Source organism: Crocodylus siamensis, chromosome 4 (assembly GCF_052110815.1).
Source record: "Crocodylus siamensis isolate JL-2025a chromosome 4, ASM5211081v1, whole genome shotgun sequence".
Taxonomy (NCBI): Eukaryota; Metazoa; Chordata; order Crocodylia; family Crocodylidae; genus Crocodylus; species Crocodylus siamensis.
The window spans coordinates 12,230,800-12,255,734 of NC_143398.1; the positions used below are offsets into that span (position 1 = coordinate 12,230,800).

The 24,935-nt window shown below is 44.2% G+C and overlaps 1 protein-coding gene across 3 annotated transcripts; it reads right to left on the reverse strand.

Annotated features, from left to right (window-relative positions):
- Positions 1 to 3,948: 3,948 nt before the first annotated feature.
- On the reverse strand, positions 3,949 to 24,867 carry NUDT5 (nudix hydrolase 5). Of its 3 annotated transcripts, XM_090041793.1 has the most exons (11): positions 24,718 to 24,864; positions 21,925 to 22,061; positions 16,405 to 16,490; positions 13,129 to 13,196; positions 11,317 to 11,369; positions 9,848 to 9,955; positions 9,169 to 9,264; positions 7,962 to 8,063; positions 6,218 to 6,226; positions 5,158 to 5,211; positions 3,949 to 4,316 (listed from the first exon to the last, which is right to left on the reverse strand). In XM_090041793.1, exons 3-11 carry the CDS (start codon positions 16,465 to 16,467, stop codon positions 4,207 to 4,209), a joined length of 663 nt encoding a protein of 220 aa, XP_089897919.1. In that variant the 5' UTR covers positions 16,468 to 16,490; positions 21,925 to 22,061; positions 24,718 to 24,864; the 3' UTR covers positions 3,949 to 4,206. The 3 variants fall into 3 exon arrangements, with proteins under 3 accessions (XP_089897919.1, XP_089897917.1, XP_089897918.1); XM_090041791.1 differs by lacking the exons at positions 3,949 to 4,316; positions 5,158 to 5,211; positions 6,218 to 6,226 and adding an exon at positions 6,495 to 6,718 and having other exon boundaries at positions 24,718 to 24,867; XM_090041792.1 differs by lacking the exons at positions 3,949 to 4,316; positions 5,158 to 5,211; positions 6,218 to 6,226; positions 21,925 to 22,061 and adding an exon at positions 6,495 to 6,718 and having other exon boundaries at positions 24,718 to 24,855.
- Between the last annotated feature and the right edge of the window lie 68 nt (positions 24,868 to 24,935).

Below are 24,935 nucleotides of genomic sequence, written 5' to 3' on the forward strand. Positions count from 1 at the left end.
CCTATTTTGTGCAAATGTCATTAAAGGATAAAAGGAGAATTAACATTATTGGCCATCAGCTTTTTTTGGCTGGTATGGCTGGTAATGTACTGATAAGTATAAATGTTGCTTCTGGCCAGGGCCCCAGATGCTGCATGCATGTGCACAGCTGCAGCACGCCATGTGGCCAGGAGTGCAGCTGGATGGTAGGGAGAGCAGTGCCCTGCAGGTGAGTGTGGAGGGGCAATGGGGATTGCAGATGGAGGCCCCCAGTGGTGAGGGAGGTAGTGGGACGGGCTGGGGATGCTGCCCATCCAGGACAGTAAGTGAGACCCAGGGCTGGGGTGGGGAGCAGGACAGAGCCATGGGCTGCTCATCCAGGGGGTGTGGTGGGGTAGGGTGGGCAGCTCTCCATCACTGCATGTATTCCTTGGGTGGATGTGAGCTGCTCGCTGCAGGCTCAGGGCTCTTTGCCCTGCTGCCTTTGCCCCAGGAGCCACACGCTGGCCACGTGTCCCGTCCACCTGGCAGTGGTGGTGAATTGTGCCTCTTGCTGCTGGGTGAACAGGGAACATGCAGCCAGTGTGTGGCTCCCAGGGCAAAGAGCCCTGAGCTTGCAGCGAGCAGCCCACATCCACCCAAGGGATGCATGCAATGACAGAGAGCCGCCCACCTTACCCCCCACCACACGCCCCAGATGAGCAGCCCATGGCAGAGAGCCCCAAGCTCGCAGCAAGGAGCCTGCACCTGCCCTCGCCCCACACTGCTCCAGGTAAGTGTCCACATGCTTAAAAATGGTTGCGGTGGAATTTGAAATAAAGCTGATTTGACAACCTTTACCTTCAAGTACTCCCTATGCCATTTGAAGCACCAGGCCACTGATCCCCTGGATGAGCTGCCTGTGGCTCCATCCTGTTCCCCACCCCAGCCACAGGGTCCTATTCATCACCCTGGTTGGGCAGTGCCCTCAGCCCCTGCCCCTCTCCCTCACTCTGGGGGCCTTGATCTGCCCCCACACACCCCTTCCCCTCCGCAGGTTTACCTCCAGGGCACTGTTCTCCACACTGCCTGGCTGCATTTCTGTAAATCGGTTACTGGATCAATATTGATGGATATGCTTGGTGACTAATTGGCTATTGGTACTGGACAAGAAAATCTTTATTAGCACACCCCCAGAAGAATTTTATCTTTTTATTTCTGAAGACTAAAATAATCCTGCATACTGCTAAGATCAGACTAATTTGTATGAAGTTGCCTGGAAAACTTGGTTCCCATTTTTAATTTTTTTTTAAATACATAGGTATAGTGTCTTGTTTGTTTGTTTGGGTTTTTTTGCTTCAGTCAAATGGTACTCCTATTAATTGACTGAATAAAGTGCTTTGGACTTGTAATTTCATGTGCTGGTTCTTTTTAGTATTCTGGGATAAAGATTACTTTGCACTCCAGGCTTGAGCACATTTGAGCCCCCTATTTCTACATCGGAGGTGGTACCTTTCATGCGAATATGCTCCTTCCTGTTAGTTATCTTGCTTTTCTCCCATGTTTAACATCCCTATTTAAAAAAAAAAAAAAAAAAGAAAAACCTAAGGCAAAGCGGTCATTTGGCTTTTTTGGACCATACCTCAATTCTTTACTCCATCCTCACTGTATAGTGGCCCTATTTTCTTTATGTCTTACACTTCTTGGTGATCAGAATTTCTTACATTCCTTGTAAACTGCCTGCTTATTCCCACTACCCTTTTCTAAGCACTGGGCCTAGATTCTTTATAACATTCCTCTTGTTTGGGAAGTAAACTTTAGTTAACTTTTTTTTGCACTTCTGGCACAAAGAAGTGTCAAGACCCCAAAACATACAGGTCCTTGAGCTCTTCAGTCTAACTTCCCTGCCTAGCTGCTTTTAATGTATTTACCTTTTTAAAAATGAAAAATACTAATCTATCCACCTTTCTTTTAGTTCATCCTTTTTAAAGTGAATAAATTCCATAGCTGTATGGACCAACATCAGTTACAGCTGAAGTCACCCGAAAGTTCAGCATGTCTTTGATCTAAAATTGGGCTTTTCCCTAAACCACAGGAAGCTGTTAGACAATAGCTGAAAAGAATGAATACACCTTTTTTTTTTTCTTCCCTCTGAAGGCTTGAATTCTGTTTTAGGTTTTTATGTGCAAAATGATGCCATCATTGCATACCTGACTTCAGCTTCCTAAATTCCTTTATTTTTATGAGTCTTATTGAAAAAATTACATCATTCCATGATGGAAACGACTTGTGCCTTTATCTGCTACCTACTATGTTCCACTGATATATTTGTTAGATTGCTTCATGTTGCTGTAGGAGTAAATTTGTTGGGCTTCTGGCCTACTTGACTAGAAAAACAGACAGAGATCTGAAGTGCTGATACTGCTCATTTCTGTTGCATGTTTTGAGATAAGAAATCCTGCATGTCTTATTACCCTGTGGACAGATGTCCAATTAAGTAAACTTGTTTTAGTTTCTCCAAGGTCGTATTTTTTTTCTTTTTATCTGTCTTAAGTATAAAAATGCTTAAAAACTTAGAGAGGAGGAGGATTCGTTTGAAACAGACACGTGGGTGATTCCCCTTGCTGTAGGAAATCCTCCCTGTGATCACAGTATAGCCCTAAATAACGAAAAGCTGGCTCTGTCAGTTCTGATTCAACCACAATGCGAAGTTTGATTTCTTCCACGTTGCTATTTCACCTCAGTGGAAGTACAATAAATGCCATCATTTTAATTTTCTAAGCCCTATGAAAACAGAGGACAGCACTGTGCCTGGTGAGTCAATTATGTTCAAGGCCCCAGAAATTAGCTAAGAAAGAATCTGCATCTAGTAGATGAGGAATATTCAAAGCTATTGAATTCTGATCCTAGACCACTATTTCTTATCACTGTAACCTGCAGCCATATCATGCTCTTTGGCAGGTTTGCTTTGAGAAGGTAACGCCAGTTGCGGGTAAAGTTTGGCCCATGGGCTGGATTGGGTCCGCAGCAGACTTTGCTTCCCAGCAGCCCCTGCCTGCATTGCTGTGGCCAGTTTCCATGGAGACCTCAGCACCAGGGGCCATGACAGCTTGGGACCAGGGGTTCCAAGGAGACCAGCCTCTGACAGTGCTCAGCTGGGCGGGGGTGGGGGGGCTACTCCAGGGCTGGGATCTTGCAGTGGTAACAGTGTGGTCCAGATCCAGGGCAGAGCCATGATCCGCTGCCTGCATGCCCCTGTCTGGGGTGTGTAGGCAACAGTTCTGTTGGCTCTGGCTCCAGACCATGCCATCACCACCTCTAGATCCTGGCCCTCTGCTCAGCTGTGCCCTGCCAGCTCTGCTGGGGCTGGTCACCATGGAAACCCTGGCCCCACTGCTGCTGGGGTCTCCATGGAAACTGGCCACAGCAACATGGCCAGATCTGCCCTTTTGCCCACCCTTCACATATACCAACCTATGACTCTGTGAGGCCAAACCAAAAGCATTAGTAGTGTGAAAAATCCACTCTGATCTCAGAATGAGAAGAGATCAAGGCCTTGATTTGACATAGATTGGATTTTCAAAGCTAACTATGATTTTCTGGGTGTCAAACTTAGCCCCTTTAACAGGCTGATGACACTTTAGAAGGGGGTGACCATCACATGCCATGCTGGACAGTCAAACCATTAATAGCTTTGACATCTTTGTCAAGGATGTAAAATAAAAGACTTGATCTCTGGCACTTTTTATACATCCGTCTCCTTTCAAAATGTTGCTTTACAGGGTTGCCTGCATTCCGTCTACTTGAATTCAATACACAACCTTTAAGTAGGATGTCTGCTGTACTGTTCTACCACAGAAGTGGCCATATTTCTGTGATGAGATTATGTCTGTGTACCGTTTCAGCATACTTTTGTGAAGTATATTGGGATAGAAAGTGTTTTAAACGTACTGCTGAAAGGAGCAAGAAAAAATGATCTATTCAGACAACTTAAGGGACATGATTTTTTTTTTTTAATTCTAAAAACAACAAGATTCCATTGACCAGAGTTCATGTATTATGTAACAACTGACTTCTTTATCGTCTAACTCTAGGTCAAAGTATTTGTAGAAATTACTGCCTGAAATATAGTTGTTTATATGTCTGTATATAGATCTACAGAACTTTTCTAGTATGAAGTACTGCTTCTATATCTACCATGATCACTTGAATCACATCCAAGTTTTCAAGATCTTGTACCACACAGCATTAGAACTTCATAAAAGGCACTTCTAAAGGCTTTTCTGTTGCATGTTTCAGTGCCAAGGCATAGCTATAAAGTCTGGCATCCACTACAATGTTCTCTTCTGCGTTTAGCTCTGCAAAAAAGTAAGAATGTCAGAAATACACATAAAGCAAACAGTGAAAGATATAAGGTCAATCCATTCATAAGTAGTACAGAAGCCTCACAAATTTGCAAAAAGATGGTAAGTAAGAAGATAGATACTTCAGCCTCATAAATTCAAAACAAAATGGAAGGTAAGTCTATCAAGGAAGCTGTCATATTTCTACTATAATGATACCCTTTTTAAGTTATAGGGAGTTGGATCCTAAAATGCATGGTTATCTGTAACTTTAGCAGCAACATATTAAAATTTACCCTTTATGCTTCAAACCAATATAAAAACTGGCTTGAATATTAAGAATAAGTCCAAAAATACAGAACTAAGTAGCTGCTCTGCGATAGGAAGCTGCTCAGTTTAAAGATATCCAAAGTGATCCTGCATTAAAAGCTACTCCCACTGGACTGAAGCTAGACAGACTATAAAGAGGTAGTCATGTTAGTTTGAAGTTAGACAGAAAGTATCCCATAGACTGAATCGGATATGTGAGAGCTTGCTTCGTTCAGTGCTAGCACTGAGCTCTTGCTCATGAAAGCTTAAACATTCCTGATTCAATCAGATAAATGTTATCCATTCCCTTACAGAAAATTTGACACCAGGTATAGAAGGCTAATAATGCACGGTTACTCCAAATCCTTACGAAACCAAGCAAGCAGATGTTGGGTTTAGAAGACAGGAAGTCTGAAAGATCCCTGTAGTAACTGAAGTACAGCAAACGCAGATATCAGTTGACTTACACTATGTGAAAAGAGTAACTAAGGCATGTTCAATATGTTTTATTAATTTGCTTAAAGTGCCACAAAATAGGAGCTCTTACCCTCAATTCTTTGCAGTAGATCATTTTTTGGTAGTGAGACCACTTCCACAAATTCTAAGGAGGAAGAAAAACCAAATCATATTACTAATACAGTACTTTTTTCTGTCAAAAACAGCAAAATTTGATCTAAAGAGAAGTATCATTCTTAGGTTTTTGAACTAAAATAGGATACAGACAAGAAGCCATATTCAAATTAATCTTCCCCAAGAAACTTAATATAGTAATAATCCAAGCACCTAGACTTGCCAATGTGATTTAAAGACAGGTGAAAATCAGAGGAAAGTCAGAAATTAGTTTTGAGAGGAAACTGCAACAGCCACACAACCAAATAGGTGAATGGTGGCAAGTGTAAGAGCTGATAGCGGAGTAGGGCAAAGACTATTTTCCCCCTGCAACATGGTCAAATACTCCACTGCTAAAAGGACCGATAGGCCTAGGTCTGGATGGCTGGTATAGTAATGGATCCTGATGTGCCTTTGACTCCAAGGACAGAGAAGGTATAATGCAACCCATAAGAGAAATGAGAGTTTATTCCTTGTTGCTTTCAAGCAGCTTTGGTCAGCATGTTTAAGGAAGGCCTGTTTATTTCTTATAACTGTTTGTGGGTTAATCCCCCAAATTTCAGGCTAGGGGCCAGATCTACAGATGTTAGTGGAGCTACAGTGATTCACACTAGCTGAGCTATTGGCTTTTGAGGTATCATGGACACTATGACATCAGTTGAATTCTTCCTCTCCTTCTCTCATATATATTTATATTTCAAACCAATATAAAAACTGGCTTGAATATTAGGTTAATAATATATAGGTTTAAGGATATAGATATAGATATGCCCTTAAACCTAGGACAACAGCTGTTTCAAAATATCAAGCCTATCCCAAAGCCCATTGAAGTCAAATGAGCTCATACAGTGTCACTGTGTAGATGGTGATGCCCAGAAACTGCTATTAGCCACAGAGACAAGAGTTTACAAATAACGCTCACATTGCAAATTTAATGGAATGTCAGAAGCATACTTAGCTGCACTCCGAGCTGCTGCAAAGTTAAATGAGCAACATACCTCCCTCCTCTGCAAGTAAAAGAAGAAAACAGTATTAACACAGTAACTCAGTGAAAGAGGAGCTGGAAGTCCAGTCTCCTCTTTTCCAAGGGATTGCCCTAACTACTGGTTGTAACAGGGCCCTGCCGTGTTACTAGAGGGTCAGGGGAGTCTGAACAACCCCACACCCCACAGACACCTTGGCGCACCCACCTCAGACCTGGGAGAACTCACTGGAGGCTGGGGAACTAAGTCCAGGGACGTAGTGAGCCCTGCAGCAAGGGAGTTGACAGGTGTGGGGAGTGAGAGATGATTATCCATGTGAGCCCAGAGTGGGAAGGATAAAAGATACTCCAAGCAGCCTCAAGGGAGCAGGCTGCCTGGAGCCGCCAGGGGTTAAGCAGCCACCTGGAGAGCCTGGAGCAGGGCTCTTCTCTGTTCGTTTGCTCATTTGCTTTGTTGCACAAGGCTGCGGGGCTCTGCAATACCTCCGAAAGATGAGAGGCAGCCAGTGGGTGAAGCCTGGAAGAACCACCGAATGACAGCTAAGTGCTAACTTATTTGTTTAACTTGCTTTGGTTGTTTTACAACTAACAAGCCTGGGGTGTCCTCCAGGTATTATCCACTAATAATGGCTGCAGGAGAGGCAAGGGCCTGCAGGAGAGGCAAGGGCCTGCAGGAGAGGCAAGGGCCCTGAATAGTGGATTGTTGGTCATAGCCAGCAGCAAAAGTAGAAGTGATCAGTTCAACTAGTTTGACCAAACATACCCTGTGATGACCTGCCCAGACTCTGCCCATAGCAGCCTACACTAGTTTACAGAGATCACCTGTGCTTTCTTCCTGGTTCAGTGAATATTTGTGTTTTCCATGCAAAGTGAAGCTTTAGCAGGAGGGCTTATAAATGTCTCTCTCTTTCCCATGCAATATTCTTACCATGCAATACAATTACCCCAATACTCCCATGCAATACGATTACCCATGGTAATCGTCTCGTGATTAGGATATGTTCTGGGGTGGCAAGAGATGAGAATTCAAATCCCCTCAGCCAGAGGAGGTCCCTTCCCACCCTTCTTTCCTAAGATCTTACCCAAGAGAGAGGAAAGAACTAAGCATGAGCCTCCCAGATCTTAAGTGCCTGCTCCTATCCAGTCACTAAAGAAAAGCAGGGCAATACACCATGGTCTGAAGAAAAGGCTTCCATTCCTCGTTCCAGGAAAAGCTCTAGGGCTGTGAACTGTGGTGAGCAGAAGGTGCTTCCCTGCATCTCAGGCTAAGACAACTAAATTGTAGAAAGGGATAGCATTTCAGACATATCCCTCCCTGCAGTGTTTCCTATTGGCCGACTTAAGCAACGCAGCCTGTGCTGGCCTTCATGAATCCTGTTGTGTGCAACTTTCTCTGTGAATGGCACAGGGAGCCTAGACACTTCCTATCGATGCTGTGAAATGCACTAGGAGGTTGAACACGTAGAAATCAGACACTGCAACACTGAGCACAGTGATGCCCAAGTCCCCACTGCAGATCTAGCCTTTAGTGCCTGATGCACCTTCGACTGGTCAGTGAGAGAGCTTCCACTAACTCTACCATGTCCTAGGGCAGCCTTTAAGGAGCTAATTCTGAAGTCATGTGGAGATTCAACAGATTTCAATGACATAGTTAATTAGAATCCTGTACCGTTAACTATTCAAGACTTTCATAGCATATTTAGGGGATGTTGGCATCTAATGAGACAGCAGTGAAGTACTGTACATGAAGCAAGACTCACCAGGCTTTTGCTTGGGCCTTGTATTCTGAGGGTCATCTCCATTGATGGCCACATTCACAAGGTACGTTGTGCAGTTTGTCAAACCCGGGTCCAAACAAAGAACTAGAAAGCCAAATTACACATTCATTTTGATAAACAAGAGCCCAGACTCCAGGACATTTCGACACAGGTTTTCACCCTGCTCTGTGTGTTCTAATAAGAGAACTTACTTATCAGGACATCACCTCATTCCATTTCATCAACCAGTATCACAAAGCCAAGAGAAAAGATTCCTACATATTGTTCCGACACGCAATTCTTCCCACAACTGTGCGTTCTCATTTTACACAGGCCCTTTTCAAATCAGGAGTCTGATTCACTTGCCGAATATTATCAGTACGTGAATTTGTTTTATTGCTTCTACTTCCATGACAAATACTAGCTTGAGTCTCCCCCCCAAAGGCTCTCTGCAAAGAAATGCGGACAGCCCAATCTGCCATCAGCTACATGCACACTTTTCAACTCTGTATAAATTTTGCACTATTCACTGAAAGCACAGGATGACCTTAACATGGGTGTAGGCTCAAAAACAGGATCCAAAAATCCATCCCCAAATTTTCCTGAGCAATTCACCCTTTTTTTCAATTGTGGATTCCAAGCTCGTCTGCCAAAGGAAGTATGGAAAATCCAAAAACAGAGGCAGGCTATCAAGGATGGCTAGATGCATTTTATATTAACACCTTCTTCCTTTTTGTTACAAATCATTTGTCAAAAACCTGGGTTCAGCTACCATTGCCCAGCTGGGGCAAGGGTGATCCCATTGTCAGAAGCTGCATTATGCAGCTGTTCTTCATTCACTGGATGGTTTTGTGGGAAAAATTCAACTTCAGCCCAGATGCTCTGACCTTTTAATGAACATATGCCAAAGTCTGGTCAGATTCCAAAACAAACCTATCAAACTGTGTGTGCCAAGCGCCACGTCAGAACCTGAGTAGGTGGGTTTCATGCAAGGGTTCTTAAAAGAAAAGTCCTTCCCTACATCCCAACGCATAGAGGTTTGAGCCAGTGGATCTACAGTCACAGCCTTAAGGACTACATCTCAGTCCAAATTTCCCAGTGGTGCTGTAGATATGCAGGCCACCTCTATAGATCCATTGCAGCTACTGGGTTCCGTGCCCATGAAGAGGGCTAGGGTTACTGCTGAGTCAGTCAGTCAAAGCCTACAGACCTGGAGAACATTCAGTGACCTCCCCTTTGAATCCTGTTTCCTCCTCCAACTCCCGCAGGGCAGCACTTTCTGGACTTTCATTTTCATCAATAAGGCCTGTAAATAATTCATGAACAAAACGTAAGAATTATAACTCTTCTCTCACACAATAGTGACCATCCTTAGAGCTAAGTGAGCTTTACAGAGGAAAAGACAGTGGGGTTTTTTTGTTTGTTTGTTTTGTTTTTGTTTTTTTTTGTTTTTTTACAGATGAAGAAACTGAGCAACTAGGAGGGGGAAAAAGATCACAGGCAGCCCTATATTAGATGCAGGACAAGAACACAGGACTCCCGACTTTCTGGGCTTGATAGACTGGAGTTTGCAGCTACCCTGCAAGGCAGAGAGATCCCTCAAGGACAGGACATTCATATCAAGCTCAAAGGTGTCTGCTTTTTCAGAGGGCAAAAAGGGAAGGAACAGGCAACAACAAGGAGTTGGAAGGAGTCTACAAAGTTCTCACTTTGCATTCTGGATTTCCCAATATGCCTACTTCCCCGTATAGGAGATTCTAACATAGGAAGCACCACCAGCCTCTAAGTTAAGGACCTAGCACATTAATAGTAGCAACCTTAAGCAAGTGGACAAGCTAAACTACATATCATAGTTTTGTGCATTTCATCCTAACAGTTCAGTTGCCTACCTGCAGGGAACTCCAAGCAATAGCCTCCCATTGGAGGCCTAAATTGTTTCACTAACACGATGCAGTCATAGTGGAGAGTTCTCTGCAATACAGCTATAACTGCAACACCTGCCGGCAGAAAGAAAACAGTGATGGAAAAACAGCTTTTGAGTGGGTCAGGCCCTGAGGACTGCAGTGCCCAGACTCCCTCCCTCCCCCAACTGAAGATGGTACTGAGCTGCCTAGAGTCAGACACCTCAGTAGATTCCAGGGGTAAAGAGTTGCCTGGAGCTAGCCAGCACAGAACTGCTGAGGACAGTGGTGTGTGTTAAACTGTCTCTCTCAGGACTAGAGGGAAGTTCCTCCCTTCACTTGGAATCTCCTGAATGTGGCACCTGCAGTGAATCCTAGAGAAGTAGTGGGACAGGAATCTCCAGAGGTCATCTACTCCCACCCCCTGCCTGAGGCAGGATCATCCTTATCAAAACTATACAAATCCATTACCTAACCCAATTGATCCTTCCTTCTTGACCCTAAACATGGCTATTGATCTGACCCTGAGCAGAGGGGCAAGACCCTCTAGCCAGGAACCTCTGGATTTAAGTCCCCATAGGGGCATTAGCACACCCCAGCCAAAATCCTATGCCTTGGCTGCATCTTTTCTTCAAAACACCAAGCAAATTTCCCCATCTTTAAGACAAGGGTTAGGAGACGAGAAAGTGGTGCTTTTATGCAACAGCCTAGAGGTTAGTATTCTTGCTCAGAATGTGGGAAGCCTGGATTTAATCCCCCTTTACCAGAGATTCAAACATATTCTTCACCTCTCAGGCATGTGTCTTATTCCCCCAGCTCTGGCTACAGGCTATACTGGGTGGCAACACTCTCTACCTCCTTCCAGTTGAGCTATGGAAGGATTCTGTTCTTTCCAGGGCACAGGTGGTAAAGCACTATGCTGTTTTAGTCAAACACTCTGGTACATGACCTCCAGCACTAGTATATTTAAGATTGATAACCGGGGTTCCCAAAGCAGCCCGTAGACCACTTGCAATCTTTGAAGCATTGGTATGAAGCCTGTAAAGGGATACTGTAATGGTGTTAAATGGATATTTAATGGTCAGCAGAGCCAGCAGATCTACAAGGCTTTGGTTACTAGGACACACTTAGCAGTGTTTCAGCTCAGTGATTCTCCTTGTTGTCTATGGAAGGCACAGTACACATTATATTGGTGGAAAATAAAAGTACTGCACTACAGATTTATTTTGTTAAGCAGACCCCAGTGTGATGTCCCACCCACTAAGATACCATCCATAAACATAATTTTTGGCACCCCTGATTTATACTATTCATGCTGCGATTAATTTTTGAACAGGTGCTTACATAAATCTGCACCCTCTTATTGTGGGAGCTGCAGCTGCTTTATGGAAAAAACTTAGAAAACTTTCATACACAAGGAAAGCTAAGTGTGGAAACAAAGGCATCTGGTATCATACCATCAGCGGGCATGCCCTCTTTCCTGGTGGTTCGCTTTATGCATTCCCAAATTCTGTTAAATACAGAGAAAAAGAAGAGGGGATGTGTTAACTGTAAAAATACATGGAATATATACAGAATGTATGCGCTCCCCATTCAGCTTCACTGCTGCCAGTCAAAGGCAAACATGCCAACGTACAGTGAAAACAGCACAAGAGTACACTTGCATTAAATGATCACTTTGAAGCAGGGGTGGCCAACCTATGGCACACATCAGAAGTGGAATGAGCAGGCTTCTGTGCATGGCACATGGTAGACTGCCACTGTGCTGCCCATCTTCTCTGAAGATAAGACAGGAAGCAGAAACAGAGCAGCAGACTGGGCAGGGGAAGGGGATCAGAGTGGCACTGGGGGAAGAGAGTGCAGGACTAATTTGTGACACGCCTGCCAAAAAAGGTTGGCTCCCACTACTTTAAAGCATCTGCAAGGTCTCCAGCACAACTGTTCTGCTTTTGATTAGGGAGGCACAGTCTGGCCAGGCAACAGATTTTTACCAATTCCTTCAGACAATCACCAACAGTTCTTCTGTACTGCTTTTTTTTTTTTTTTTAAAAAACAAGGGAAGGTGTCATTATGACCATTTAACAGATGGGGAAGCAGACACATGAGTGTAGTCAAGCAGCAAACCAGTGCATTTAAAATGGTGACACTAATGAAGTGCAATCAACATGTTAAAAGAGTGCCAATTGTACAGGTCAGTTAATTCTTCTGGGGAAAAACAATCAATACAAGCATGCTTTCTTTCTGACTCATGCATTACAATGGTTATATGACAACCAGATCTGACCTTTTAGGTCAGTTGCTCATGTCAGTTAGCAGCTTGAATCCAAAAATGGCCAAGGCCTCTCATAACTGAAAAGCAAGGGACAGAACAAATGTAAAAACATAAACTTTCCATAAAGGCCTCAGTTGCTGACATTTCTAAAGGCTACTCTTCACCAACAAAGCTTTGTTGGTGAAGAGGGAGACTCAAAGCAATCAGTAAGGTTGCCAATGTACTAGAAAGAGGGAAGATAAGGTAGCACTGGCATTCCCAGGAGGCATAGCTGGACTAAAAATGGAGAGCTTTATCTGACACAGAAAGAACAGGATAGGCCTAAGAATCCATGGGAGGCATAGAGAAGGCAAGGGCACCCCTCTGCCAAGCAGGAACATGCTAACAGTATGCAAGATCCTGCAGAGGATCAGGCACATTGCCATCAACAGAAAAGAAGCCCTTCATGAATAAGCAGGGAAGCCAAAAGGGACCTCTTATAAGTAATCTTTTTGCATCCTTAAACTTTGCAGCCTCAGTTTTGCAGGAGATTTTTGCAAATGGCTGCAACAGCAAGAGAAGCACAAGAACGGCACTGAAAGCATTTAGAAGCCACACTTTACCTTATAGGCTACGATATACATCAAAAAGGCAGGAAAACGGGAACAGAGGAAAGAAAGGCTGAGAGTGACCTCATCCAGCTCCCTGCTCAAGGGAAGGCCATCCCTTAATAAACCATCCCAGCCAAGTATCTGTCTAAACCGCTCTTGAAAAATCTAGGCATGGAGATCCCAGGACTGCTCTATGTAGACTGTTCTAAAGCTTGACCCCCCTCGTAGTTCTAGTTTTTCATTGGCAACATCTAATTTGTAAAGAGTTCCATGATGGAAGAATTTGGCCCAGGATGCTAAGAAATGGGTTTCTAAGTGCTTTAGAAGTGCCAACCAGTCTTTGGCTGGTTCATACAGAAAAGCTTGGGAAGTACAGGCATCTGAAAGTATCACAGAAAGAAACTTACCTGGTTTTACCCAAGCGGTCAACATATGTTGTCTCTTCAAGCTTTACCCACTTCCTTTCTGTAATTACCTAAAATAAACAGTCATTGGTTAAACAAACTGCAATGATGACACTATGGACATTTTTTGGAGGGTGGGATCTCTTTGTTCCTCTGAAGACATCAATTTCAACATCAGCACAAGTGGAAAGCTGGAAGATTAGCATTACTGTACCTAGCCGAAGAGTCCATTCTTTCAGACAGCTTGAAATAGGAACAGAAGATAACTTGAGCTTCTCATCAGGAACTAGGTACAACTGACTGCAACAGATGATTCACAACCAGTGAGGAGAAGACCTCAAAAAAGTAGGGAATTATGGTGAAGGAGGAAGAGGAAGGACCTCCAGAGGCCAAAAACAACTCAGGTGGGGTTTTCACACCAAGTTCTTCTAGTACAGTCCAGGGAACAGAAAGGAACGGTCAGCCACAGAAGTCATAACTGTACATAGAAAAAAACTAGAGAAAGAGAAAGAAAGGAAACATGGCAAAGAAGGGCACAGACGCCAGCAGAAGAGGAGAGACATGCAACCACAGGGCAAAGAGAAACTTAGCTAACAGGGACCTACCAGTTCAGTAACTGAGTCACCTCACTTCATAGAAGGTGCTGAATCTAGAATCTATGAAGTGAGGTTACTGAACTGTTAGGTCCCTGTTAGCTAAGTCCCTGTAAGCTAACTTCAGTCCTAACCTGAATTCGAAGTCAGCTGTAAAAATGGACAAATCTGTTATTTTGAGAAGTAAACAAAATAGCCATAGCTCTTCCATCCTTATGTTAAAAGGTGGTCAAGTGTATTTTAGGTTCATGAATTTTTGGAAGGCTGCTTTACATTCTATGCTGCAGGAATAGGAGAATGAGCTAGATGCTTTCAAAGGGCTTTTACATGGGTTTGTGGTCACAGTAACGTAGCAGAAAGGTAAATGTTTCTAGTACTTACCAGCTTCTGAGGACAAACACAGACTTTTGTCACATGCTGGCCATGAGCATCTATTGGCCAAGCCAGAGGCTTAGGCCTAGTTAGGATATTAGAAAGGGTCAACACCTGACATTTCTTAAAACTTAGACAATATCTGAAACAATCCATACCAGGCCTTGCAGGTCACCGTGGAACGTAACAGCGATTGTAAAAAATGACCTGAAGCTGCCTACAAGAATTAAGTGGCCAAGAACTGGTAACTCTGTGCTTGTTGGATTTGGTAACAAACAAGATAACCCAGGAATGTAACAAACAAACACACTCAAAGAATAATGTAACAAAATGTATGACCTGAGAACAAAGTGGGTACTGGTGTGCCTGAGGCATAATCAGTTGGTCAACATGTGGTCAGAAAATGTACCGGTGCAATGGAACACACATTAGCTTGTAGTTAATGAGAATTGAGCAACTCTTTTTAAACACTGCAGAGGGTAAGAGGCCCGAAATATTCACCATGGCCAAACAAAGTTGCAGAAGGTAGCTCAGCTGGCAATCATTACCCCAGTAGCCACCTCAGTGATTGCTAAACAGCACAAGGAATCTGGCACATGGGTCTGCTCTTTGGAAGGGTGAGATGGGCAGAAATGTTTCAGTCCAACCTGGCTCAGATTCTAGAAAGGGGTGCCATCTGGGTGACAAATATAACAAAGCACAATACCACATACATTTCACAAGGCATTCTTGTAATAACAGGGACCAAAAGCTGCAACTAAGAGACCTGTTAATAAGGTTATAGGTCACTCTTGTGAATGATTATAAAAATGTAAGCCTTTCCAAATTTATCCCAAAGCCAGGTAATGTTCCTATACTTGCCACAGGGAGGGAGAACCACAACACCTCCATATTGCCTATGGAGGAACAGCAGCCCTTGGGGTCACATATCTGGTTGGGCATGTGATCTGACTGCACCAGCTGACAGAGGGCATGTCCATGCCACTTCCAAGGCACTCCTGAGAGCCCTGCTGAGAAGTGTGCCACATCAGCTGCTGCTTTTTGTACAAGTCAAACCCAGAAAATGAAGAATGAAGCTCCCTGCCAAAGCTGGTGAGTTCCCCATCTCTGGCCTGTTCGAAGGCAGCGGTGAGATGTGGCTCCACTGCCTCACATCCAGGTTTGGCACTGCAGATCTGGCATAAGTGGAGAGGGGTGCTTCTTGGCATTGAGCTTAACAGCTTCTGGGGGGTGGCAGATGTGTCCCAAGAGACAGTTTTATGCCGCTGAAGACAAATCCCTCATCTGGGCCCTGTCGAAGGTGCTTTGCAGTGTTCTGCCGGCTGCGTTCCATTTTAGAGTCAGCTTTTAGTTCTCATTTCTCTGTCTAGTGCCAACAAAAATAGTTTTTAAAAATAGTTTTTGTTCTAGTAAATGTTACTGCAGCATCCTTTAAGCAGCTAGGGAGACAAGCAACAGCAGGAACCTGTACTCTACAGCTTGACAAAACTACAGACTGCTTCATTATAAGGCCAAGGGCCAACCCTCAAACAATGCTTTCAGGTGTAAGATGTCTGTGAAAGCCACAGGGAGCACTAGAGAAGTCTGGAATAGACTAGATCTTCTTGCAGTCCTCCAACACTGCTTGAGGGGGAAAATCCCAAAAGGAGGAGGAGAGGAATTATCTAAAAAAAGTAAGTGGGACTAGTAGGAGCAGGGCAAAAAGGAATTTTCAAAGGCTAGTGTCTACTTTTTGCTTTATTTAAAAAAACACCAACAGAAAAATAAAATCCTGCTTTATACGTTAACAGTTTTCCTCCCTGCTAGTTCACAGGGCTGCCTACCCTGGAAAACACTCTGGTGATGAGAAAGCTAATAAAATTATGCCACCATGAGAACCAAGAATGAAAGCCTTGCAACAGAGAGGGAAATTATTTGAAACTGTTTTAAAATGCTATTTTACTCTAAAGACCAGCAAATACTTTAAAGAAAAGATTTCCCTATTAAAATACCTTAACTTAAGAGCTTCAGGGGCATGGGTAAGAGAGCTCATAGTAGATGTTACAATACCCACAGAACCAGAACCATTATAGCCAGGGAAAATGAGACTTGACATCTTCTGATTCTGCTAACATAGAAAAACATAAAAAGCTTACAAAAAACCCCACACCATCTGCATGTCACCTCCTTAGACCACACTGCCTTCACACATCTAACATGCCACAGAATCTAATGTTTTCTCACTCTCAATGGACATATTTCCTAACAACTCTTACATAAATGCTATGTTATATAACAAATAAAATACCAATATTCCAAAAGAAAACCTTTATACCTCATTTTTAAGGATGGTTTCTCTGGTGGCTTTTGGAAGACCTGTGCTTGCTTTGTTCTCCATTTTCAGGGATAATGGTCTTTCACCTGCACAAAGTCCACACAAAACAGTCAATATTTGCCTTCAAGGTAAAGTTAAAGCGTTTATGACTGTATTCCAACCTGACAAATGAAGACTTTTTAGTACCACTTGATGTCAAAACCAATCACTGTCTTACAAATATCATGGGTGTAGCTATGAGGCAAGTGATTCAATGTGTATCTGGAATTACAGGTTATATCATCAGCTGGTTTGAACTGTCATATTTCCACTGGCTGCAAAGGAGCTAAAACAATTATACCAGCAGAGGATCTACTCTGTGTGATTTATAGGCCAAGTATCCCAGTCATGCCTCCCATCAGTGATGGCTTATGACTTTATGTTAGCTACCATGCCCCATTTCGACCTCCATGCAAGGCTATGGCAATATGTTGCCACAGCATGAGCTGGACTGGAGACCAAAACGTGGTGCCAGCAGGGTTAAGAAAATAACTGCAATCTCAAAAGGAGTGTGAAGAGAAAACAGACAGTTTAGGAGAAGGTATCAGAACCAGAGAAAAAAAATCCCCAAATTCATTGCATTCAGTCATTCAGACTCTCCCCCTATTCAAAAGATGAGGTCAAAGAAAGGTCAGCCTGAGCCTGAGAAGTACATTGCACTGGAATGGTTAGAGGATGCCAGTTTATGCAGCTAACGACACGCCTAGGAGTGATGAGATCAGCATCACATCCAATCACCTTTGACTGGCCAGCCTGAATAACTAGGTACTCATTTACAGCTGTGGCAACTGGGTAGCTCTCAAATCCAGAGCCAGGCTTGAAAGTAACATTTCTGGGTACACAGCCTTCTTTGCAACAAGGGCACATGGTCCTTGTCTCCTAGGAGAGGTGCACATAATGTGTTGTGCTAACAGCATACCAGCCTGCGTTATTAGGGGTGTTGCCAGTAGATACAGGGAAGTGAATATTCCCCTCTATTCAACTGGTGAGGCCACATCTGGAGTACTGTGTCCAGTTTCGGGCCCCCCACTACAGAAAGGATATAGACAAATTGGAGACAGTCCAGTAGAGGGTAAGGGAAATGGTTAGGGGGCTGGGGACCATGACTTCTGAAGAAAGACTGATGGAACTGGTCTTAATTACTTTAGAGAAGAGAAGACTGAGGGGGATTTGATAGCCGCCTTCAACTATGTGAAGGGGGTTCAAAAGAGGATGGAGCTGGACTGTTTTCAGTGGCGGCAGATGACAGAACAAGGATCAGTGGTCTCAAGTTGCAGCAAGGGAAGTTTAGGTTAGATAATAAGAGGGTAGTAAAGCCCTGGAACAGGTTACCTAGAGAGGGGGTGGAATCTCCATCCTCTGAGGTTTTAATACCTGGCAGACAAAACCTTGGCTGGGATGATCTAGCTGGGGATGGTACAGCTTTGAGTACGTGGCTGGACTAGATGATTGCTTGAGGTCCCTTCCAGCCCTAATTTTCATAGACATTAGGGTGGAAGGGACCTCGGGAGATCATCGAGTCCAGCCCCCTGCCCAAAGGGCAGGAAGTCAGCTGGGGTCATAGGATCCCAGCAAGATAAGCATCCAATTTACTCTAACACTTTGTCGTGCTGCTTAGCTAAGCTCATCCTTTAAATTTTTTTCTGTGGGTGATATCTTTCATTTGATCAGTTGTATAATCAAGATAGATTCAGGCTCTGAAATGCAGTGCATTCTTCTTCAGGGCTCATTAAAAAAAAAAAATGTCTCTGTATAGTCTGGCTGCTTTTTCCTTTAGCTTGTGGCATTTCCATCATAAGCAGTGAATTTCAATATCCTCCTTATTTTGGTATTACTGGAGTGACGTTGTGGCTATTAGACGGGATAAAGAACTGCACTAGACTTTCACCAATGACATTCCAGGTTCAAGGCAGTAAAATGCCTTTGGTGCTTTCAGTTAGCAAAACATGTGGTTCAGGGTGGAAGATGCTACTCAGAGGAAGGCCAGATTTGCTATTAAGGTACAGGTTAGTAGCAGAATCCTCATTTAAAAGCCAAATTGGAAAAAATACAAGAAAAAACACACTGGAGGGCAAGCAAGTCAAAGACAGTCTGTGGACCAGGTCCGACTCTTGAAGCCATGCCACCAAGCCCACGCAGCTCCTCCGGGGCAGAAATTTGGTGGTAGGATGAGCAGTGGCAGTGTTAATTGCCATGGCTGCTGGGGCCAGATTTCCAGCCCTGTGGGCCCTATCCAGAGAACAGAGCCACATTGTTTGGCCCTCAGGGATGCCCACAGGGCCTGAAATCCAGCAATGGAATGAGCTGCAACTGCTGCAGCTCCAGGAGCTGTGGCAATTAATGCTGCTGCCAAATACCCTCAAGGTAAGATGATACAGCTCCACGCTCCAGATCCAGCCTGTGGACCAGCCCTGGGTGACTCATCCAGTCTGAGGCCAGATGTGTTTGACACCCAAGCTGAAGGAGAACTATTTAGCTCTGACAGTGAGATGAAACAAATTGCGGTGTCAAACATGACTTGGAGACTGGATTTGGCCCATGTAGCCACTCCATCTGGCATTTTGGTCTATAAGTGGGCTACCAGAAGTTGAGGGTATAGCTATAGAGGGGCATGGTCTGTTGCAGAATTTGTTGCCCCTGGGATCTACTTGTCAGTGGCAGGAGGGTAAGCAAAGACTGGGCAACAGCCCTGATTACCATGGCACCACTTGGCCATTCCACTGTTGAACCCCCACTGCCATCCCCAGATCCCCACCACTGCCCCCAGGTTCCCATCACTGCAACCACCACAGCCACAAGTTCCAACCTGCAAGAAGTCCTGCGGTATGGATCCAACTGGGGCTTGGAATGAGTTTGACACCCCTGAAATATATGATCTAAAATTTAGTTTTGCCATCTTTAGGGTTCACGAGCTAAAGCTCTAAGCCAACTTCCAGTGCTATCTTTAGCAGCTTTTCCATTGACTTCAGTAGGAGTTAGATAAAGCCTGGTAGAAAGCAACAAGGAAGCTTGCACACCACCCTTCCCTGGACCTCCAACTTTAGCTGGTGTTTTTCATCTTTGACTTTCTTACCATGTTCCCTGTATATTTTTCAGTTCTCATCTTTATGCATATGCCTTACAGCATCTCTCTCCCAGGACAATTCTACAAACATAAGGGATGTCATTTGTTTTGCCTAGGAAACAGCTTCCAACTGTAACAAAATTACTTATAAAAAGCCCATGTCTATGATCCATGCTCTGGCCAGGCTCTCTCTCAAGTCCAAAGAAGGGGGCTGTGCCAGTGTGATGACTGATGGATGAAGCCAGGACACCTTTCTTGACAACTTCTCAGACTCTAAAGATGCACAGAAACATAGGGCTGGAAGAAACTTGCTGAATCATTAATCCCTCTTCCCTGTTAATGTAGGTAACCCAATCCTACACTTCAGCTTGAAGCTAGTGTTTTTGACTGCAAATGGTTATGGAAGGCCCTTCCTCGGATTGACTCCTTCAGGGATTAGGGGTCTTCTCCAATTTTTTGTAGCAGCAGCAGCAGCTGCAAGCTCTTCCCTATGCAATACTTAAGAGGGGTAGTGATGGAACAGTTCAAACATCTCACAATGGCCAAAAAACCAAGTCAATACAACCATAACTGGGTTCCTGGTATTTCCAGCCGGGAAGTCAAGGGCAATGGGATTATCCTGGCCACATCATTCTCTTGCATGCCACTGGCTACAAAACCAGCACTGCCTTAACCACACTTGCCCAATGTGCCACCTGGGATGGAATTTTGACCTTCTTGACAACCTGGTATTTACAGGCAGCAGTTACATCTCCCTCTCAGCCGCTGTTTCTACAGGCTACACAAGCTGTGCACGAGTATCATAGAATCATAGAAGTCGGGTCGGAAGGGACCTTGTAGATCTTCAAGTCCGATCCCCTGCCTGGGCAGGAGAAAAACTGGGCTCAAACGACTCCAGCCAGGTAGGCATCAAGACTCTTCTTAAAGACCCCCAGGGTAGGAGCCAGCACCACTTCCCTTGGAAGTTGGGTCCAGATCCTAGCCGCCCTGCTTGTGAAGTAGTTCTTACAGATGTTTAATCTAAACCTACTTTCCAACAACTTGTGGCCATTATTCCTTGTTATACCAGGGGGCGCTTGGGGAAACAAGGTGCCTCCCAAACCCTTCTGGTCCCCCCTAGTGAGTTTATAGACGGTCACCAGGTCCCCCCTCAGCCTTCTCTTGTGTCTGTCACATTAAACATTCTCTGTACCTCTGTCAGTTTGACAATACCTTTTTGAACATGTAACCAAAACCGTACACAATATTCCAGATGAGGTCCCACGACTCCCTTTACAACAGGGGTTTTCAACCAGGGGTACCCATATCCCTGGGGGTACTTTGGAAGGCTCCACGGGGTAAGTGACAGTGGTGCTGGCACTGCTGGTTTTGCTGCCATGTGCTGTATGGGGACCCCCTCCCTCGCTCATTGACCAGCCACCAGGGGACCTCCCTTGCCCCACACACACACACACGCCCATCAGCCAGCTGCCAGAGAACTCCCTGCTTCTCAGCCAGCCACCGGTGGTGCCATAACAAAAAAAGGTTGAAAACTCCTGCTTTACAACAGTAATCCACCTTTCTATCTGCCTGAAATATCTTGCTCAATTCATCTTATAGTCACAGTTGCATCACATTGGTAGCCTGCAGTCATCCCATGATTGACTAACATGTTCCAGCCTTTCCCTCCGCTTGTTTCCAATAAATACACCCACAGTTTAGAGCAGAAATTTTTTGAGTGCATGAGCTTGTATTCTTGGCTGTTAAATTTAATTCCATCTCAATTACTTCAGTCCTCAAGATCAACAAATTCTTCCTGGCATGATATACTGATCCTCCACTCTAGTGACACTGCCTTATAACTTTGTGTCATCATCATTAGCACGCTCTTATTTTTATGAGACAGTTACTAGCAAAAATATTATATAAGACCATTCAGAAGGGTGATCCTTGAGGAACTCCATTGGTAACCTCCCTCCAGCCTAAAATATTGCACTTTCAAACCAGCCACTGTCATCTGAAGGAGAGGTACAAGGAAAACTTGCCATGAAGGTTAAATAAACCAAAAAGTTATCTTGATTGGTTCATGAGCCTAAAAATAAAAAAAAATGACTTTCTCCTGCTTCACAAATTCAGAAGGAGAAAGAGATCGATCCCATAGTGCCTCAGCTTCTGCAATTTTGATCTTTTCCACTAGTTGGTGTACAAGCTCCATGACTCACATTCAGAGAACATTTTAAGAGAATTTCTGGTGGTAGAACTAAAATATCCCTTAGTTAATTGAAGGTTACAACTCATATCAGTCACGTTTTGAGATTAACATTACAGGTAAGACCATAAACAAAATTAACTGCAGCTGAAAATAAGTAACTGTAACTGGTCTGTAACTGTAGCATAAAGACCACCACTGAACCTGTATCACAGATGTGAGGACGTACCTTATCCTGAAGCCAGATGGTCTCTATCACTTGACGTGGTGTTAGAAATATTATTAAAAATGCATTATCAATAGCTGTTAGCTCCCATCAATAGTGTTGTCCTCTGAATAAGCACGGCTGCCAGCCCTCCTTGTCTCCTTAATGAGAGAGGGAAGGGGGGGTTGGAAACTGAAGGAAAAACTCCAAGAGCTCTTTGTACTAAGGTATCACTCTCTCTTTGTTCTGCAAATTTACTATCTCTTTGTTACACTAAATCACACTTTCTTTCATGGCTCCCACATTCTTAGGCTAAGATAAGAATAATTGCAATCTTAGCCTTGAAGTTAAACCCTTCATAACCTCGAGTGCTTTCTGGGCAAGCGCAATAACCTAATACATATTAAGCCTATCCGCCCCGCATACTTAAGTAGTTAATTATAATACACATGGGATGCATGATCTGACGTATTCACATGCATGTTTGTATGAACCGGAAATGAGTTGTAAGAGTTCCTGCTTCTGTACACATGCCAGAAGAGAGGGGATAAAAGCCTGCTAATGATTGTGCCCGGGGGGGGGGGGGGGGGCAGAGGGTTTTGATCTTTTGTCTTCTCTCTCTGACCCTATTTGCAAATATATACCTTTTGTCTCACCAACAATGTGTGCCTAAGGATTATTATTCAATGAGCCTCCAAAGAAACGAACCATGATTTTTACATCAGTGGTATAACCCAGAATACCACTCAGTCCTGCATCATTTAAGCACAAAAAAGATAAAAGGGAAATCTCCTGAAATCAGCTCATTGGTGTCCAGATTAGTGGAATGTCATTAGAGTAATGCTTTAATAATAAGCTGTGCAATGTTAACATTAACCAATGCATACAGGTTTCTCTTAGGTTCTCAGCCTAAATCATTGATGTAAACATTCTTACATTTAATGTTATTAAAGGACACTATATGCATTTCATTCCTTCTACTCCTCTTACCCCTCCAGGGGCCAAATTCAGACTTGATGGAGTTTAGCCATCTACATCCACCGTTTAAATTTTCAAACTCTAATGATCCGAAAATCATTTCTCAATGCATCCTCTGCAATCTTGAGGCAACAAATCAACTTACAGAGTAGCCCTACTACAAGGGTATTATAATAATCTATCCAAGATGTGATAAAAGCATGGATTAGCTTCCCTAAATCAGTTTTTGAAAGGCATGATCTGGTCCCAGCTATGTTTTCCAGTTGACGTTAACCAGATTTAAGCAGATGCTCAAGTACATCATTTTAAAAAAGAAACAGGATTAAACAACATAGCTAGGTGTCTCAATATGCAAGGGGCTCTTTTAAATCATGCTGTAAAAACGGACACTATCATGAACTTTATTCATGTGTGAAATGTAATGTATAATACTTCAACACATGTATGTTAGACGAAACTATCCTCCAGATCTAACTCTCTCTCTAATCTGTTGACCTACAGGCACTGCAGCAATGCATTTGACTTTGCAGATAGAAACAGAGAGCAACACAAGTTAAACCTCTGTGCAAAGCTATAGACCTTATTGGTGAGGCAAAGAAACAACTAAACACAAAATCCTGCAGTAACGTACACTCCAGCAGATAGGCCACGAAACAAATAATGGCAAGAATGAAAAGACGTCAAGGACTGCCAGATTATGAGGAAAAACCTGTAGTTTCTGCCCTAGCAGCTACCCAGCAGATTATAAGCCAAGAAAGGCATAGACAGTTTCTGCTGCAATGAGTCAAAACAAAACTGACGTTAGTTGTTCTGGATAGCTGGAGTGAGTGAGTTTTTTCCAGTATATTGTAGTTATCATCATCATTTTAGTGAGCCGATGTGCAAGAGGATTTAGACAAATTTGCCTCAGTGAGATAGCAGCAAATTTTAGGAAACGAGATGCCAACTGCGCAGTAGTGTCGCGTGGCAGGAAGCATAACATGCGACACTGCTGCATAATAGACACTGCTGCAGTCAGCGCCACTGAAAAACCATTCAGTGACACAACCACGTAGTCACTCTACTTATCGTGCAGTCATTTAGTACTTGCTCATACAGGTAGGAGCCAGAGAACGGAGACTCATTTATATAAGTACTAAATGACTGTGCAGCAGTGACTGTGCAGTCAGCATGTTGGGTAGACACAGCCACTCTGAAGGACACCAGCACAGTCCCTTTATGTGCCTGCAGCACAGACAGCTCCAGGGAGCGACGTCACAAATAAAGGAAACCTAGTGAAAGATATAATGAGAGTAATGGGAAAGGACAAGCAAGGGAATCAGTCATAAAACCATAAAAAGTGAGGGCTGGAAGGGACTTCAGGGGATCACATCTAGTCCAACCCCCTGCTCAAAGCAGGACCAGCCCCAACCAAAAGGTTTGTTTAGCCAGGTCTTAAAAACCTCCAAGGATGGAGACTCCACTACCTCTCTGGGTCACCTGTCCCAGTGCTTCACCACCCTCCTAGTGAGAAAATTCTTCCTAATATCCAACCTAAACTTCCCTTGTTGCAACTTGAGCCCATTGCTCCTTGATCTGTCATCTGCCCCCACTGAAAACAGTCCAGCTCGATCCTCTTTGCAACCCCCCTACAGGGAGCTGAAGGCTGCTATCAAACCCCCTCAGTCTCCTCTTCTCCAAACTCAATCAGCCCAGTTCCCTCAGCCTCTCCTCATCAGTCCTGTCCCCCAGCCCCACAACCATTTTGGTCACCCTCTCCCAGACTCTCTCCAATGTGTCCACATCCTTTCCGTAGCGGAGGGCCCAAAACCAGACACAGGACTGCAAATGTGGCCTCACCAGCAGAAGAGAAGAATCAGTGTCCTGGGCCTCCGCGTTGTTTCTTCCTTCTCAGCACCCTCCCACCCTGGAGCGGGCAGAGCCGCGCCCCCCGCCCTGGGGGGAGGAGACGAGACGAGGACCAGAAAGGCTCCTAAGACCCACCCGCTCACCTTTGCCCTTTGCCCCAACGGGGGGCGGTGCCCACCGAACGCAGCCGGTGATTGGCTGGCCGCGAC